Raw genomic sequence first — 14,380 nt, 5'->3', positions numbered from 1 at the left:
AAAGGTGTGTTTTGAGAAATCCTTATTTTAAACAAAATGAAGATCTTATTAAATCCATGCTACCTGTTAAAAACCACGGATTTAGGGTAAAATAAGGGGAATGTCCACTCTTAAATCCACAGATTTGAGATTCTAGGAGTCTCAGCAGATCTAAAAGAAACACAACCTAAAGGTTTGCCTTCAAAAGCCTAGAGAAGCCCACTAGTTGTCAGCGCTTTTGAAAAGTTCTTTCTCCTTTTCGCGAAGGTGCTGCAAACCTTGCCCCCCTTCCTTAGTCACCACAATTAAGATTCTAAAAGTGATTTGGTAGATCTTATGATAATAAGAAATACGCTAACATTGTGGGACGTAGCATAACTGGTTGGCATGAGGGACATCCATACAACTAAGTTTGTTTTTCATGGATATTATTTTTTTGCATTGCAAATAGTGGCGTGTGTGACACTCAAGTTAAAAGGTGTATTGCAAATAGTGGGGTGCGCGACACTCAAGTTGAAAGGTATATCATATGACTATTCATGACTTAAAACAACCCCGGACTTTAGGGGTGAGAGAAAAAAATGAAAACGAGAGGCTACCAACTAAAGAAATGCCTAAGGAGTACGACATAGCTCGTCGGGCTGGTGAGCACCTTATCAGCTCATCAGTTTGATCAACTAAATTGTAAGCTATGGCAAGCACGATGCTCTAGTTGCAGCCCTGGATCTTATGAGTGAGAGGAAGGGGAAGGGGGAGAGCTTGGACCTTCTTCCGGCAGCTTCCTAATACAAACTACCTCATAGGTATGAAAATAGGTCGGATTTTCGTGACAGTTTTAGCAACGGTCCGGGTACGAGTCTCATTTTGAGACCCGTTCAAAGCAGGTCCGATAATCCCGGGTCAAATCCGATCCCAACCGACCCGCTATCCCCTGGATTTGGACATCCAAACTGTATATGGATCCCGGCTGATTTCCACGGATCCAAAGATCCAGACTGTAGAGCCTTCCAGACCGCCCTCCCCGAGATATTTCTTTTACGTGGACGAAAATCTCGTGACCCAGTTGGATTTTTTGGTCTTTTCGACAAAGCGGATTTCTAGAGGAGACTTTTTCAACTTACAGGCCAATTTAAAACCGGTCAAATGTATTTTTTCTCGATAAAATCGGCTGCAAGAATATCGCGATATTTTGCGAGGCAGGTTTCCTTGGCGCCCCCGTCATTGACTTGCAGATGAGCACGTCTCTTCACGCCAGCAGAGTGCCACGCGATCTTCGACACGTGTATGGTCGTCGTTGGTTTATCTCCGTCAGAAAAATAAAGAGGGCCTGCGGACCGTCCGATCTAGGGCGACAATTTTGGCGTCAACCGTTGATCTGACGCCACCGCCACCCGAGTATTTTATAAATGTCGGCCTTCTGCTGATCGTTTCCTACATCCTGCCGCCGTGCTTCCTCGTCTTTGCGTCGAAGACACGTCTCTTCTTCCTCCGGTTCCTCTTTCTCCTCCTCCTCCTCTCTCTTCGCTTTGGGAGATGTCTTCCATGGCGATCTGCTCGGTGGTTCTTTCTGTAAGTTTTTGGGTTTTGTTGGTGTTGTTATTGTCGTTGTCGAGATGAGATTGTGTGATCTGTTTTTGTTGATCCTGTGTATGTGTTCTGTATGGTCTGGGAAAAGTTTTGGCTTCCAGATCTGATGAGAAACTATGTTTTTGTGCCTTGGAAGGCCAAAAGTGGTTTTTTTATCTCTTAGTGGGTGATTGTAGGGCTCATGTTGTGGAATTTAACACCAAAAGTATCGTCTTTAGCAGATCTGTGGTTACCTCCAAGATCCGGCTTTTTTTGTTGCTTCATGAGTGCTGTCTGCCCTTTTTTTCTGGGTTTCGGTTGGATTGATGGCTGATTTTTGCGCTTCTCGCTTGGTTTATGTTGGGATCTGCTTCTGCAAATATGTTCCATGGGTTTTTCTGCCCTGGATTTTGGTTTAATAATTTTCTTCTCTCTTGTCCCTGAAAAAAGCCTGTTTCTTTTATGAACTCCATCATGCTTTGTTTCTTACTGTTCTTGCTTACCATGTTTTGTTCGTTATGGAATTCTTCAGTATAATTTTTGTTAATTTCTTGGTATTTAAATTGAAGATCCTGTGATGAATCGCTTTTTTTTAGGTTTTCGGGTTGTTTCCTGTTTTTGTCCTCACAATTTTTTGATCATTCATATTTTCGTGTAGATTTTTTTCAAACTCGTTTTTGTTTGATTTTGTCTGATTGTCTGGTTTGTGCAGGACATCGTAGCTACGATCGTGGCACAAGCAGCGGTACGGAACGATTGTCGTGCGTCTCGACGGGGTGGAGGATGAATAATTCCTTGGGAGGGTTGTTGGTGAAATTCTCGTACGGGAGCTTTTCCGCTTCTCTGGATTGCGTCCGTGTCTTTCTTCGTGAAAGATGACCAGTCGATCATTGGGGTTCACGAGGAGTCCTGCGTGTGACTGTACCGTGCACTTGAGAGGGTGAGATCTTCCTATAGTTGAAATTTCTGTGGATAGAAAAAAGTATGGTGGATGTTTTCTATTGGCATGGGATGATGAGCTTGGAAGGCCATTGAAGAGGCTGTAGTTGGTTTGTAAGGAGAAGGTGGCCCTTTGCGAGGGCGAAGATTGGTTGTGCTGAAAGAGGCTGTGCCTTAGCGGGTGCGCTTGCGGGCCGGCCAAAGTACTTAATAAAAGCTATCCTTTTTTGGGTTGTGGGGAGGGTTTCGCAGAGCGGTTTTGCTCGGGTCCCTCCCCTGTGTCGGTGTGTCCTTGTTCCTTTTTTCTTTCTCTTTCTTTCCTCCACTTCCACCCGTCTTTTCTCTTTCTCGTGGATCGTCAACCGACATGCACACTTAGCGACGATGGCGGACTCAATTATCCATGCAACCCTCCTCAACGTGGCACATCAGGTATGAGTAGTTAAGTGGTTTTATTACGCCGTTTTCATATGACCAATTTTAATCCCTGAAAATCGATATGCAAGGTAGTGAGCAGTTGGTTCGTTTCTTTCCTGTTTACAACATAACATGGAAATCTCAAGTTCCGGTGCATCCAAAGTTGCATAAGCAGTAGGCTCGTCATTTTGGACTTTGTTCTTGATATTGCCATATAATACTGCGCTTAAAGAAGCTGCAGCTCATCCAATTTTAATAGTTTTTCCTTACCATGTTATATGAATCTTAAACAAGTTTAGGTTTGCAAATTCCTCTAGTTGTTGCACCTTTATTCTTGAAGGCGACATTCAGACACTGCAAATTGATTAGCCAACATAAACATTCAGACCTTGCAAATTGATTAGCCAACATAATTTCTCCCCCCATACTGCAATACATGGTACGTTCTTTTGTTGAAATTTGCTAACAGATTGCCGATTGATTAATACTCCTTTTGGGAAGATGTAGTTTGGAGATCTCTGTTAAAATTGAGAACGTCTTTACATTTCGATGCAAGATTTGTTCAATTCAATTTTAGCATGCTACGTCAATCTGGGTGGCCTGTTGCCGTTCTGTCTTATCATTAAGTTGTTGGAAGAGAGTAGTTGAAGGCTAGTTCCCATTTTCATAAGAATGTATTGTCAAAGCTTCAGTGTATCGTCGGAGTGGATAGTCTGGAATGGTGTCGAGTCTTCTGTATCCTTGTATTAATAGATGTATGAGTCTGAAGATGTGGGCGGCTGCATTCTGGATGATATCTGGAGCGGTTCTTCTCCAAAGATTTCAATTGGTGGACTTTGCTGCTGTCTTTGAACGGACTTTTTCGTGGAACAAGTTTCCTATTGGAATTTGTGGAGGTTGAAAAGATGCTGCGGCGGACACTCGAGCTGAACCCGCGTTGGTGATTGAAGAGAAGATGCTGCTCGTGCTGGTGATTGTTTGGGCTGAGAATTGGTTTTTGGCTTTGTAAGTCCTTTAAGCTGAAGTCATACCCCTATGATCTTTTCCATTTCATGGGCGACTGCACCGCATCAAGTGGCGTTCCTGTGAGAAATCGGATGCTTTCGCTGGGAGAGTTCTTCTATCGATCGCACGTCGACTCTTTTGTGCAAGAGTCTTGCTTCAGATTTTTTAGAATCTCATATTGCTGCTCGTACGTTCTAATGAATTTTTGGTGGATTGTCTTTTTACACGGTCGTTCTTATTGTCTTCTGTGCTTATTGTTTGTATTTTTCTAGGATTGTTGTTGCTTCGCTCGCCTAAGTCGTGGTGGATTCGTCTGTACTCAGATTCCTTTTTGCTAGAGTACGCTTTGTTGAAAGGAACTGCCTTTTTGTATACGTGTTTTATGTGTGTGACCATTTTATTGATACAGCTTTGTGAAGGTTCGTTTATTTCAGGATTATTTGAATATTATTTTGTTCTGTTTAGAGATCAACTGTAATCTTGATCTCTAGTTTCCGGAGCTGTTTTGCAGAGGTGAGCAGGGCGCCATATTTCTTGCCTTGGCCGTTGAATGCACGGAAAGGTGGTAATAAATCATGCTTGAACATTGCCCCTTGTTTTTTGGAATTTACACTTGGATCTTTAGCTCAAATTTGGTAGAGCGCTCGAGTCTGTCATTCATGGGTTCGTCTCCTTGCCACAATTCGTCGCTTTAAAAAAGATTCATGCGTCTTAAGTTTGTCTTTTCGATTGCTAAGAAATGATCCATCCACAACCTAGGCTGTCATCGAATGTTGATTCAGGTCCGTCTTTTTTGTGACGGGTGAACGACCGTTGGAGAACTATAGATTTGGTTAAACGGTGTACCGTGAGGCTCTCTACTACGGTTTTTAGCCGAGCGTCAGTTCGGAAAGGTCCTGAAAACTTGTCCGAGTCTCCTCTTGGAAAAGTTGGTTGTATAAAAAGTTGCAAGGACAACTTTATCAACTGGAACAAGCAGTCGTTTTCTTCCAAATACATTTAAGAAAAACTGGATTTGTGTGACCAATTTTTGACCCATTTTCTATTTAAAAAACACGTAAAGCATCTTTTTGGTAGTTTTCTCTGAAATTTGAAGGCTGATTTACAACTTTATGGGGGAGAATGAACATACCAACAAATCCCGGTTTGATGGTGAAATGCTATTTTGTGTCAAAATGGTTGTAACTTTTAGATTAATGTTGTAAAATGACCGTTTAATTTATGGTGAACTTTTTGAGTGTGAAATTGGTTTGCGGAAAAAAAAAGGGTTTCATTTAGGGTGGGAAAAACCTGAATTGAAATTTGGATCTTGTCTAACGGGGGTTCGGTTGGTGTAAAAATTTTCTCAACTGGGCACGAGTCTTCCTATGCTATGTTTTCAATTTGTTTTTGGTTGTTGTGGCCGGGGCTATCACATGCATACGGAACCTGAGAGGACGGTGGTTCGAGTCCGCCAAGATCCTTTTTAGTTTTTACTGTTTTTCTTTCGCTCTGGCATTAATGAACCGTGCTGGATCTCCACTCGGTGGATGTTGATGGTTTTATTATTGCCTATGCACTTGGGTTTTGACTCCTATAGATGCAGTGGCATGAAACTTTTGGATCCTCGTCGACGCCCTTTTTCTCTTCCAGGTTCTTGCTAAGCGAGACATGCCTGTATATGCAGTACCTGAAACGATGGGATGCTCTTGGACGCGCTTGCTCTCTTCAGCTTCCTGCCATGCGATAGATACGTGAAGGGAACGTGAAAGGTTCTGTTGGCCGACCTCTGATTTGAGTTTTGATATGATTTGTATGTGAAAGAATTTGGCAGATCGAGGTATATAAATAAGACGGGTGTTTGCTTTTCATATGCTTGTCCTTCTAATGTTGATAGCTTCACATTGTAACGTAACTTTGCTCATGGTCCTGTCGACTTTTGATTTCGTAACAATTATCCTGTTTATTATCAGCTTTTCTTTTTCCCATCGTACTGTTGACAGTATGTTAAATGCCCTTTCGTTAGCTTTTACGTTTTAAATTCGAAGGAGTGGTGATGGTGGGGCAGGTGGTTTCGTTTAATGGAAAGGTCTAAGAACTTTTTTAAAATTTAAAATAAGCGCAATTCCCACTCTTTTGGCAATGATATTTATGAAAGCGTGTTGGGTTCAATTTTTAACTCACTTTACGTTATGCAAACCACCTGTTATTCTTATACCGTGGGTGAGATGTTCTTCTCCTTCTATTAAAACAACGGGATGCTCTTTTTTATGTGTAAACCACTTGCACTTTGGTGCCGTGGGCGATGCTTCCTTGGTTTCTAAGGAAACTGTGGTCTGCAATTTGATTTTGTTTTTTCAGAACCACTGTTTTCTTTTTTATTGGCCGACAGACCAATTCCCACCAAAGGAATTGTGGTCTTGGCTTACTCGATGACGAACTTCTATGCCACGTTTTTCCTTTTTGTTGTAAAAGAAACTCTGTCGAATCGCATTATTTTTTCTTAAAGTGGCTTGTTTTCTTTTTCAATTGATGGGTTGCTCCATGTCTTCAGTTTGCCGAATAGATTGCAAAGCCAGTTCTTTGTTTGAAACTTTTAGGTTCAACACTTGTGTGTGGTTGGACAATTGTTCGACCTAATTCAAGTGCAAATTCGTATTGAATTTGAAATCCAACTATCAGTCGATTTCATGTTTAGTTACCAAATTTGAGTAAATAGGTTCAAAATCAAGTAAATATATCTAACTATTTTCAAATAAATAAGGTTCGACTTGGAGGGCTGAAGTGGATGGCCCAGCCAATGGGCAGACATGGATGAATGGAGTGCCTTATTCCTGATAAAGGAGGATGTTATAGCGGCGAAGCTGATGCTGAAAGGTAGGGCAACTGATCACAGACCAGATTCAATGCTGATTTCTCTGAACTCTGAGTCCCATAATGGTAAGGTATTGCCCAACCAATGGACGGAAACGGATGAAATGAAGTGCCTTCTTGCAAATAAAGGAGGATGATGTAGAGGCAAAGCAGGTGCTGAACTATAGAGCCCACTGATCACAGATATGAGAACAGACTCAATGCTGATTTCTCTCAGGCTTGTAATGGAAAGGCGGCAAAGATTTTTCTATAGAGGAGGGGCAACAGCGTGTTTGCTATGGGGCGTTACCCTTGTTCTATTCATGTCTTTTCTCTTTTTGTTGACATTCTTGTTGTACATGCTATTGTTCGGTAAGAAAGGCAGGGAGCTATCTACGAGCGCCCTTTTATTGGAAGTCCGTCTGTATCTCTGCTCGCATGGATCGATGCTTGAATTTAAAACTTTGCAACAGAGTTCATCTTGTTCTGATCTCCTTCCCTTCCTTTCCTTCAATGGGTATATGGGGTATATGATCACTTTCTATTGTTTCATTCTGCCGTCCATTCTGCAGATTGGTGAGATACTCGTGGGATCCAAACACTCCTGCAATTTGGGATATAAGAACTTTTCTGGTTCCACTGTCCCGGACGAACTTTCCACCTTCATAGGATTTGCTCGCATCTTAATTGAAGTCCCTTTGTGTTATCCCCCTCTGCAGAGGTAGAGATGGAAGTGGGGGTTACTTCACAAGCTATAGAGCAGAAAGTGAACATCAAGCACTGCGCGCACATTTTAAATTCTAAAGATTGATGACCATCACGGCTAAATAAAATATTGCTCCACGTTAAATTCTTTTATCTCTATACTTTTATTTTTTCAACATCGTCGTGGCAGAGGCATATTTTGTTTGTCAATTACAGTTAGTGTTGGTTCTGCTTCTTCTGGATACTGCATGTAGTTGGAGGTAACTCTGATCTTTTTGAACTTCCTGCAGGAGGGCTGGCAGGGGTCAATGCCCCCTTCAGATTTTCAGAAAATCAAATTTTATTTTTAAATTTTAAAAATTTTAGTTTAATATATATACATTTTTTAACAATCATAGTTTGGCGATTGTTAAAATTTTGAAACTATAGATCAAACCCTTGTAATGAAAACTTCTGGCTTCGCTCCCCACGCAGGTTTTCAACCAACATTGAACTTCAAGAGTAAGGGAAAGAGGGTTTGGTATTCCCTCTTTGGAGATCTATCTTTCCCGCAGATATCCTATATTTTTTTTAATTGTTTTATTAAAATTTCATGTTGGAGGGGATGCGGCTAATGCACACTTGTTTTACTAACATTTGTTTTGTGCTCTTTAGATTATTTGAAGGTCATTTTGATTGAAAGTTTTAAATCGGATTTTTCTTTCTTATCTTCACATTTCAGATTCAAGGTGTAGAATACGATGAAAATAAAAGTCTATACCATATCTGAATCAAATTTACGATTTGAATTTGGTTTCAATTCGATTTTAAAATTCACATCCAAATCTGAATTCGGCGCATAGCACCTGTGGGAATGCATCCATTCATGTACCACCAGCCTGACCAACTGCTTAGAATAAGTAGAAATAGCAAACGGGAACCATCACTTCTTGGTAGTTTTCGTTTGCCTTCTGAGACACTGTAATATCCATTGCCTGTCATTTATAGCCCGCCATAGTCAGTACAGAGCTTGACAGAACTCTGAAATCAGCTGCTTACACTTTTCTTAGTGGTACAGTTCCTTAGTTGTAAGGATACATTTCATTTGGTTACCTAGATTCCCGGCAACCAGTGTTCACTCGATACATGAAAAATAAAGAAAGATACATCAGAAGACTCTTCCCCCAATTTGTACAACAGAAAAAAATATTGGTCTGTTGCAAAATTGCTCACCGAACCTCTTATTTCTACAAGGTTTATCTGCCTGTTCGGCTACGGGCACCTCGTAACTACAGCTTGTTCGTGGCCGGTTCTTCAGCTGCAAGCTGCAGAAATGGCAGGTGGTCGTGAATCTTCTGTGACTATGACAAGCTCCACTTTGTGCTGTTTTCTATACGTTTTCTCTATGTGAAGATTTCAGTGTCGTGATGATGGACTTCTGAGGCCACCAAAGTTCTCAAGTTTCTCGATGAACCTCATGTTCGTTATAAGGTTGACAGGCTTTGAGAATAGTTTGCCGTCATCTACGCACTTGGCACCTTCGGTTTGCCCTGTTTTATCATTTACATCTGTTTCTTGATCCAAATTCCAGCCCATGAAGTCGGACAGTGTCATAGAATTTGGGCCACTTTCCATGAAGTTCTTTTCTGCTTCTTCCCCTGTAGTTAATTTTATAGGTTCAGCACCAGAAGAAGCTTTACGGTGGTGTTTTGAAGGGCTCTGTGTGAGGGAATCTGCATAGAGAACGTCATCGATTCGGGACATGACTGTGAATGCCAAGCTCTCCAGTACTCGGGAGTAGCTTTCTATTACAGATTGACCAACGTCCTGCAAATCAAGAAGCAGAACAATGGATTTAGATACCAGCAACAAGCAGTTCTCAATTCAGATTCTTAACCAAGAAGAAAACTAGTCTTTCTGCTGAACCTAAACACTGCAGCAGAGGAAACATCAGATTGGCGTTATCTTCCTGAAAATTGTGAGGTTCTACGGAAAAGTTTACGGAAGAGCAAGTGTCAGTATGCGTAGCTGAGATGCAAATGCACTAACTATACCCGACATGCAGGTACGTGGAAATATGATCTTTTCTGCAACACGGTGAGGACTGAGGGTGTTTAAATAAGTAAACTTCGTTGCAAAAAGAATGGCTGAAGTGGTTTAAACTAAGGTGAACAAGAAAGAGTATGAGTTCAACAGATCTTGTACTGACCCTGTTGTATTGTATCTTGCTGATATCTAGAGCGGATTGAGGAATCCCAGGAAATCTCTGCTTAATAAGAAGCAAGATGGTCTCCGCTCTGTCCTCAAATTGCTCCCTCTTTTCTAGGCTCACAGCAGAACCCCATGTTGACTTGACATCCTTGTTATGCATCTTTCTTTGCCAAATCACAACCGACGCTTCAATCCTGTTCTTTAAGTCCAAAATCTTGTGCTCTGTTGAAAGATCGATCGTAGAAAGAAACTCTTCGGGGTCGAAGCAATCCAGCGTGATGCTTCTGTAGATTGAATCTCCCAAGCTTGCTCGTCCATTCTTTGCACCAAAAGCAAAATGTCACTAGTCAGTGAAACAGGAAGCATTACAAAATTTCTTCTTTGTTTACAGCTGTGGCACTTGGCATCAGATGAATAATGGAATCCAAGCGACATTTATGAGATTCATGTTAAAGAAGTCTATTACCTTTGGAAGGGCTTCAATGTAGGCTTCAGGTATCTCCATCTCTGACAGAACTTGCGCGTTGATTGCCATTGCTGCCTTCAACACTTGTTGAACAGATTCCTTCTGATATTGAAGCCATTTTCTGGACATATCAGAGAGTCCCTCTGGAGGGACCTTTGGTCTGGGAAGCCACCATTTGTCCCCGTGTCTCTGTTCTCCATCCCCTTTGTCATCATCTTCATCCCTTTTAACATACCAGAACTCATTCTGATCTTTAAAATTGTCGAGGTATTCCTGCTCAGACCAAACATAGATGGATGGTAGTTAGCTTTGCACGGTTGTACTGTCATGCAGATCATGGAGTTGACAAAGAAGCAGAAGAGCTTTTCATACATACGATTAGCATGGCATCGAGCTTCCGAAGAGCTGGAATGTTTACGTGCAGATCCTTCCGCTGGCGTGTTATCATTATCTGTACAGAATGTTTGGAAGAGCTTATATGTAAGAGAATGCAACCGGAACGGAACTAGCTTCATGCATGAATTTAGGTCAGGCCACTTCAGTGTTTTATGCAACATTCATCCGTCACTTGGATATGCCTCTCAGAGGCTTGTCGGTGTACTGATGGTGGTTCAATAAATAAATAAATAAATACGTGGTCCTTCATGGTGTTTGATATTCACAAGCTACAACAACAGGTGACCTGCTCGGCACTTGGCTCGTCTTCTATAGATCTAAGAGATTTGATGAGATGCAGCTACCAGCCACAATATTGCCAAGAATTTGAAAATATCCGGATAATATATATTAACATTTTGGAGCCACATGGTGTAGCATGTAAAAGCATCATGAGAAGATGTGAAAAAAATTAAAATGGCATACTGCCTTTATCATATTCCTAGGGGCCATTTGACAACAGTTACTGTGTGTGTTGTGTCAAGGGTTGAAGCAAATTCATGAAATATTGTAACATGGTATCCTATGAATCTGCCAGAGTGATTGTTCTCATTTCCAAAGGGCCCCTTTAGTGTCTTACCTATTACTGTTTTTTATTTTAACTATAACAGCATGGGCTGCCAGACTTTGTAAAATACAATTTCTTGAAAGCTTTTATGAGGAAAGCACATTTAGAAAAATATAAGAACCTTGCTCTAGAAAGCGCAGAACATGGCATTGATGACTAGAACTGGGTAATATAGCGTGATATGCTACTGAATGTTGAAGCCCTGATAATAGCTCTGGCCTTCTAACTTTACATTCAGTTTATGGGTCATTTGGCGGCCATATGGAGCCAGGGGTGGAGCCAGAAAATTCTGGCCAAAGGGCACGAGGTATAAAGTTTCAAGCTTTTAAGAGGCACCAATATGTAAATGAGAAAAATTGCTCACAAATGTCAATATAAAAATAGGAAGTTTTTTGGGGTTTGTGTGGGCAATTGCCCACACCAGCCTGGCCCCTTTCTGGAGTCAATTGCTCCTTGTCTTAGGCAGAGTGATGCCTGTGGTGCAATTATTGGAGTTCAGGATCATGCAAAGGGGATAGCAATTCTTTCTGTAAGGCCTATCTGCGCGCAGCTTCCGTTTCTTATTGGAAATTAATGTTTACCTCCATGCAGGATCCATCTTTCGCTTTCTGCTGTGAAGGAACAAATTCCACAACGTGATCAGTCACAGACAAAAGCCAATCGACTTCTTTTCTCCACCTTGCTTTTCTCTCCGCTGACATGGGCTCCAACCGCCATTGTTCACCAAATACAGAAGCTGTTCCATAATGCCATCTTACATGATTGAGTTGCATAAGCTTAAGACACGTAACATAAACAAGTTTCTAGCTGTTCTAGATTGTGATAACGATGGTGATGTGATAACAAGCAAACCTGCCAAATTAGTGATTGCATTGGACAGGGCTAATGCAGAGGAAACCCCCTTCCCACCACCAGACATGTCTTCTCCCAAGAGCAATTTAGCAAACCTTTCCTTAATCTGATCCAGGTCTGCAAGAATGGCACAGGATGAAACAGAAACTCATTTTCTGCATTGGTTGTAAACCATTTGGATTTTTCTACGTAAAAGTATCTTCAAAATTTTCAACGCAGGCATGCTCAATCTTGAAACTCTAAAAGAGTAGAAATCAATGGCTACTAATTGGTTGTCCTCTTTTTACGGCATATAGCTCAAACATTTACTTGCCTGAAGGTGGTTTGTCCTTTCCACCTGCATCTTTGTTGGGTTTTGATTTTGTGCCGTTCTCAGCAGATAGTCCAAGCGGCCATCCTACCGGATTCTCCGCACCTCGCTCTTTGAATGTTCTGGAGCTAATGCTCTTGCACAACTGCTTCTCTTCTGGTGAAGTACTGCTGGTGGGTTCCAACACCACGCTGTGTGTTTGCCTGCCTTCGAACATCCCTTTCATAAACATTTGAAAATCTCAAGTGCCCTCCTCCTCCTCCTCTATCACCGCCCACAAGCCTTCTTGACAGTTCCCAAAAGAATTAACAGCAAAGAGGCACCAACTCCCTCTTTTTGCAATGTCATAAGTTGCCTGTGTTTTGCACCAATACCAACCTCTTCAGCTTTTCCCTCCCTTCAATTCATTTCATGAGAGAGAGAGGGAGAGAGAGAGAGAGGGAGAGAGAGAGAGAGAGAGAGAGAGGGGCCCTTTGGAAGAAGACAAAGGAGCCCGTTTCTGGTGTTACTTTTTCTTGGTTTTCTGTGTTTTTTTCTTCTTCTTTTCGTCCTCTCATCTGTTTTTGGAAGTCGAGGCTGGCAGGAAGGAGAATGTGAGAGCTACTAAGCCATCTGGTCGGCCGTTGGCAGGGCTGGCAGGAGAGATTTTAGCGGTTGACTTCTCCTTTTTTTAGCCATCTCTTCTCCTCACAACTCAAACATTTTCGAGTCAGTTGGCCTCCTCCTCCTGGCTTAGAATGGAGGGCGACCAAGCATGGAGATGAGGCCACTTGACGTGCTCCCCACCACTGGTTCTTTGGGAGGTGTCTGTTCTCCTGTGGGAGGCTGGGGGATCATCCCTTGCTTTGGACGTTACCATTACACAGCTTCAAGTGAACAACGATCAAAGAGTCCTTGTTAGACGCAATTGTTTTGGAAAAAATCGACAAGAGAAACCACTCTTGGAAAGGGAGACTATCTTTAATTCTAGGCTTTTACCTTACAAAGAACTAGAATGAAACTTGTATTCATGCATGTCTACAGCTCTAATCACTAACTGTCAGGGTCTTCAACCGTTTGCATTAGACCCCTGGATTCTACGAGAAAGCACATCTTGAAGAGCCTTGGATATAGTCTAATAAGAACGATAGAACATCAAGAGATTGATTAGCTCGTGTTGTATGGCCTTTATTTAATCAGATGATGAATTGTGAAAGATAAAAGAGAGAAAAAATTCACAAGACGAGGCTAATTGTAAGTTCTCTCTTGTTGTGGCAAGAGAGGAAATTGGTTATTGAACTCTGAGACCTTCAAACTTGAAAGCATTCTGCAGCATCCTAACCAGGAAATTTAGATGTCACTAGCTTATGTACAAGCTGCTTACATTAGTTGTTGACGATAAGATCATTAAGTACCGGTCCAATTCTGCTTAATTCAAATTAAATCTCCTATATTATCCAACCCAAATTTTTATCCAGTAACACATTTTCTTATTTGTCACACTTTTAATCCATCAAAAAATGGAAATTTAAAATTTTCTCTTCTAAAAAATTTGTTTCTTGAAATTACCAAAATGATCTATTATAAACTATTGTAGTTTATGTAAGTAACAAAAGATAAGAAATTTACAATAAAAAACTGTTTTGTGTTTTATGTCTCTGAATTTGTCATACTTGGCGCAGATGTGGCGTATTTTATTAGACCTAGATATGCTTGCATCAAACTTGGTTTTGCATGAATAAATTATAATAATGTCTTTACTTATTTGCAATTTATAAATTATAATAATGTCCTTACTTATTTGCAATTTATAAATTATAATAATGTCTTCATTTATTTGCAATTTTGTGATTATTGCTAATGCTGAACCATGCTTTATAGTTGCTTCAAATAAAAAGGATCTAATTTGATTAATAGGCATATTAATGCTTGCAATACAATTTCTTTTTACGTTATTTTCCAGCTTCCTGCAGCTAAAGGTGGATGTGTTGCTGAAGTGTGAACCTGCCCTTTTAGGAGATATAATCGATTAAGATTGTTGCGAGACTCGAGCTTAGTGACTGATCAAACTGCATATTTACCAGAAACTTTTTCTTCAAGGAGAATATTCTCATTTTCTTAAAAGCACGTCCAAGAA

At 41.0% G+C, this 14,380-nt stretch overlaps 1 protein-coding gene and 1 long non-coding RNA gene across 18 annotated transcripts; one reads left to right on the top strand and one right to left on the bottom strand.

Annotated features, from left to right (window-relative positions):
- Nucleotides 1–1,390: 1,390 nt before the first annotated feature.
- On the top strand, nt 1,391–7,228 carry LOC116256730 (uncharacterized). 17 transcript variants are annotated; one of them, XR_007573632.1, is made up of 5 exons: nt 1,391–1,548; nt 2,258–4,093; nt 4,179–5,725; nt 6,650–6,762; nt 6,831–7,228. It is a non-coding gene; the product is annotated as an uncharacterized LOC116256730 (long non-coding RNA). The 17 variants fall into 17 exon arrangements; XR_007573640.1 differs by lacking the exons at nt 6,650–6,762; nt 6,831–7,228 and having other exon boundaries at nt 4,179–4,325; nt 4,418–4,468; nt 5,573–5,756; XR_007573642.1 differs by lacking the exons at nt 6,650–6,762; nt 6,831–7,228 and having other exon boundaries at nt 4,179–4,325; nt 4,418–4,468; nt 5,539–5,756.
- Nucleotides 7,229–8,360: 1,132 nt separating this feature from the next.
- LOC116256262 (rho guanine nucleotide exchange factor 8-like) lies at nt 8,361–12,854 on the bottom strand. Its single transcript, XM_031632572.2, has 7 exons — nt 12,268–12,854; nt 11,955–12,071; nt 11,684–11,838; nt 10,476–10,550; nt 10,100–10,372; nt 9,632–9,952; nt 8,361–9,249 (listed from the first exon to the last, which is right to left on the bottom strand). Exons 1-7 carry the CDS (start codon nt 12,494–12,496, stop codon nt 8,839–8,841), a joined length of 1,581 nt encoding a protein of 526 aa, XP_031488432.1. The 5' UTR covers nt 12,497–12,854; the 3' UTR covers nt 8,361–8,838.
- Nucleotides 12,855–14,380: the final 1,526 nt, after the last annotated feature.

The sequence above is a fragment of the Nymphaea colorata genome, chromosome 6, assembly GCF_008831285.2.
Source record: "Nymphaea colorata isolate Beijing-Zhang1983 chromosome 6, ASM883128v2, whole genome shotgun sequence".
Lineage (NCBI taxonomy): Eukaryota > Viridiplantae > Streptophyta > Magnoliopsida > Nymphaeales > Nymphaeaceae > Nymphaea > Nymphaea colorata.
This window is presented reverse-complemented; position numbering and strand designations above follow the sequence as displayed.